This window comes from Artemia franciscana, unplaced genomic scaffold (genome assembly GCF_032884065.1).
Source record: "Artemia franciscana unplaced genomic scaffold, ASM3288406v1 Scaffold_1502, whole genome shotgun sequence".
In the NCBI taxonomy this organism is placed as follows: Eukaryota; Metazoa; Arthropoda; class Branchiopoda; order Anostraca; family Artemiidae; genus Artemia; species Artemia franciscana.
The window spans coordinates 11,414-15,301 of NW_027062846.1; the positions used below are offsets into that span (position 1 = coordinate 11,414).

Consider the following 3,888-nt stretch of genomic DNA (forward strand, 5'->3'; position numbering starts at 1 on the left):
AGTTCAAATTAGTTACACCAATGGGTTTGTCAAACTTTGACGGATCAAAACTGTCACTCCTTACAAGTATTGAGAAGTCAGGCGAGAGTTTGGCCTCAATGTATGTATGACATTGGCATTGATACGGCTTGTTGGTCCACTAGCGAGTCAGCTGGCTTGATTCACTGACCCTGTTGAAAAATGTTAAAAAGTGTGTTTAATTAGTTAAAATTATAAATTTGCAACCGGAACCCCTGCCGATAATCCCCACACCTTATATGAGGGGGTCACTATCCAAAAGAAAAAATGGGGCTTGATGAATGGAAGCAGTAGACACGGGCTAAAGTGGATCTCAGTCTAAATGAGCCTGTTGTTGGTATTGATGTAGCACATGGTTACCGCTTGAGCAACGGTCTAACCATTCACGGCCTTAAGCGTCCGTGCACCTGTGTAGCTATACTCAGTGGATGAGTGGAACTTGAAATGTCTAGCAAGGAAAGTCCACTAGCATACCAGTGGGAGATTCAAGCAGAGAAAGAGAGATAGAGAGAGCTCCAGTGTTCCCTTTGATTTCCACTTGGTCTTAAATGGTATGTTTTGGTCTATTTGTTGTCACGGCAAAGTTCGCACTAGTTACACCAATTGATGTGTCAAAATTTGAAAGATCAAAACTGTCACTTCTCTCTTGTATAGAGAAGTCAGGCGAGAGTTTGGCCTCAATGTATGAGTGAAATTGGCATCGATATGGCTTGTTGGTCACTAGCCAGTCAGTTGGCTTGATTCAATGCCCCTGTTGAAAAAAATGTTAAAAAGTGTGTTTAATTAGTTACAATTATAAATTTGCAACCGGAACCCCTGCCGATAATCCCCAGACCTTATATGAGGGGGTCACTATCCAAAAGAAAAATTGAGCTTGTTGAATAGAAGCAGTCGACATGGGCTAAAGTGAATCTCAGCCTAGTTAAAGATGTTGGTATTGGTGTAGCACATGGTTACCGTTTGAGCAACGGTCCAACCATTCACGGCCTTAAGCATCCGTGCACCTGTGTAGCTGTACTCAGTGGATGAGTGTGATTGTGTGTGGAATTGGAAACCACTATCGAAGAAAGTTGACTGGCATACCAGTGGGAGACTCAAGGAGAGAAAGAGAGACCAAGAGAGAGCTCTAGTGTTCCCTTTCATTTCCACTTGGTCTTGTCTGGTATGTTTTGGTCTGTTTGTTGTCACGGCAAAGTTTGCTTTAGTTACACCAATTGGTGTGTCAAACTTTGACAAATCAAAACTGTCACATCTCTCTTGTATAAGGAGAAGTCAGGGGAGAGTTTGGACTCAATGTATGTATGAAATTGGCATTGATACGGCTTGTTGGTCCATTAGCCAGTCGGTTGGCTTGATTCAATGACCCTGTTGAAAAATGTTAAAAAGTGTGCATAATTAGTTAAAATTATAAATTTGCAACCGGAACCCCTGCCGATAATCCCCAGACCTTATATGAAGGGGTCACTATCCAAAAGAAAAATTGAGCTGGTTGAATGGAAGCAGTCGACACGGGCTAAAGTGAATCTCAGCCTAGATAAACATGTTGTTGGTATTGGTGTAGCACATTCATCTATCGCCTAGAGGCTGTTCACCTTGGGAACCTGATGCGGTTATCGGTACGGTCTTATCTGTATCGGCTATCGGTTATCGGTCTCAGAGATTTAAGGCTGTTCAAAGAGGACAATACCTTGACATCAGCAAATGAAGTCAATTCTTTTTTTACTGACATTTGTGCCATATTTCCATCAATCACCAAATCAGAAATTGACACTATCATTGCTGGTGGAGAGATTGATGACGTATGTGAAGTCTCTGAATTCACTGTTTATAAGGATCTTCTAAGACTGAAAGCTAACTCTGCGTCTTACCCAGGTAAGCTTCCAGTAAAGCTGTTAAGTGAATTAGCCATTTTTATTGCTAAACCGCTATCTTCTATAATCAACCAATGTTTCCGTCAGCATTTATTCCCCAGTGCTTTGAAAGGGGCATATGTCCGTATTATTCCAAAAGTAAGGAGTCCAAAATCTTGTGATCAACTCTGGCCTATATCTATATGTGCAAACCTCTCTAAAGTGGCAGAAAATATTAATTACCACAAACTTATGTCACAGTTCTTTGCATATCTAGTCCCTATCAGGATGGATGCTTAAGAAACAAGAACACAACTGTTTATTTAGTTCGGATGTACAATCTCATTGTCGCTAAAGTGCTATAGTCGACCTTCTCTTCGTAGACTACCAAAAGTCTTTTGATTTTATTTGCCATCCCGTTGCCATCACAAATTTACGCACCATCGGTGCACACAAACGTATTCTCCTTTTAGTGATCAGTTTTTTACAAGCCCGCTATCAGTACGTTTGCAGTCTTTTCCCAGGAGATACCGACTCCGAATGGGTTGAGCTTACATGTGGAGCCCCACAAGGTATTAAGCTCGCTAGTCTACTCTTTTTTGTAGGGATAAATTTCATCCTTTCTGGCTGTGAAGAAAGATTTAAGTATGTAGATGACTTGTCAGTCATACTGAAGTACATTGAACACTGATATGGTAACAAATTTCTGGGCTCCAAATTTATTAAATAAACTTAAAGTACTACACCAGAAACTATCCGAAACTAGCCAGGGGAACGGGCCTAGTAACGTCTGCGGGGAAAGAAGACCCTGTTGAGCTTGACTCTAGTTCGGTATCGTGGAGTGACATGAGAGGTGTAGCATAAGTGGGAGATGGTAACGTCAGCAATGAAATACCACTACTTTCATGGTTGCTTCACTTACTCAGTGAAGCGGAGGCAAGGCCCTTTGGGGACTTGTTTGTGGTGTCAAGGGAGTCCACCTGCGGGTGGCGCTCTCGATCCGTGCTGAGGACAGTGCCGGATGGGGAGTTTGACTGGGGCGATACATCTGTCAAATGATAACGCAGGTGTCCTAAGGCCAGCTCAGGGAGGACAGAAACCTCCCGTAGAGCAAAAGGGCAAATGCTGGCTTGATTCCGACTTTCAGTACGAGTACGGACTGCGATAGCACGGCCTATCGATGCTTTTGGCTTTAAGAGTTTTAAGCAAGAGGTGTCAGAAAAGTTACCACAGGGATAACTGGCTTGTGGTGGCCAAGCGTTCATAGCGATGTCGCTTTTTGATCCTTCGATGTCGGCTCTTCCTATCATTGCGAAGCAGTATTTGCCAAGTGTAGGATTGTTCACCCACCTACAGGGAACGTGAGCTTGGTTTAGACCGTCGTGAGACAGGTTAGTTTTACCCTACAGACGTTCAATGCCGTTGCTATAGTAATCCTACGAAGTACGAGAGGAACCGCAGGTTTGAAAATTTGGTTTTGCACTTGGTCGAACGGCCAATGGTGCGAGGCTACGTCCATGTGATTATACCTGAAAGCCTCTGAAGGTAGAATCTGTGCTGGAGTTCACAACGGTACCGTGCGTTCGAACTCACTGGTGGCGAAACGTAACCTGGTCCTTTAGCTTTTAGCAATGGGTGCTAGTGCTTCGGAGCCTAGGTTCGGCGGTTGCTGGCCCTCGAGAGACGGCGATAGGGCAGCTTCACCGTCAAATAAATCAAATATTCCATAAGGTCGAATGCCAAAATCACTTGTAGACGACTTGGGTACCGGCCGGGGTGTTGTAAACGGTAGAGCAGTAATTTACACTGCGATCTGCTGAGACTAAGCCTACGACCGGGAGATTTGTCTTGCCAGCAGGCAAGTCCCCCAAATTCACTTGAATTAAATTCAGTGTTTGTTGTGAGGCGGGCTGTTGATGTGTTTGTCTGTAAGAGACGTGTCACGAGGACAGAGAGAAAGGGGGGTCAACCTAACCCCATTGTCTGGGTAATGGATCTTAGGTTGTCTCTCGGGGCAAGA

The 3,888-nt window shown here is 44.0% G+C and overlaps 1 protein-coding gene across 1 annotated transcript; it reads right to left on the reverse strand.

The window, feature by feature from the left end:
• Window positions 1-2,782: 2,782 nt before the first annotated feature.
• LOC136042570 (uncharacterized) lies at window positions 2,783-3,178 on the reverse strand. Its single transcript, XM_065727537.1, has one exon. The coding sequence runs from the start codon at window positions 3,176-3,178 to the stop codon at window positions 2,783-2,785; it is 396 nt and encodes a 131-aa protein (XP_065583609.1).
• Between the last annotated feature and the right edge of the window lie 710 nt (window positions 3,179-3,888).

Excerpts from the sequence above, each read along its gene's own strand:
- LOC136042570 (XM_065727537.1), bottom strand. The coding sequence starts at position 3,178 with ATGATAGGAAGAGCCGACATCGAAGGATCAAAAAGCGACATCGCTATG.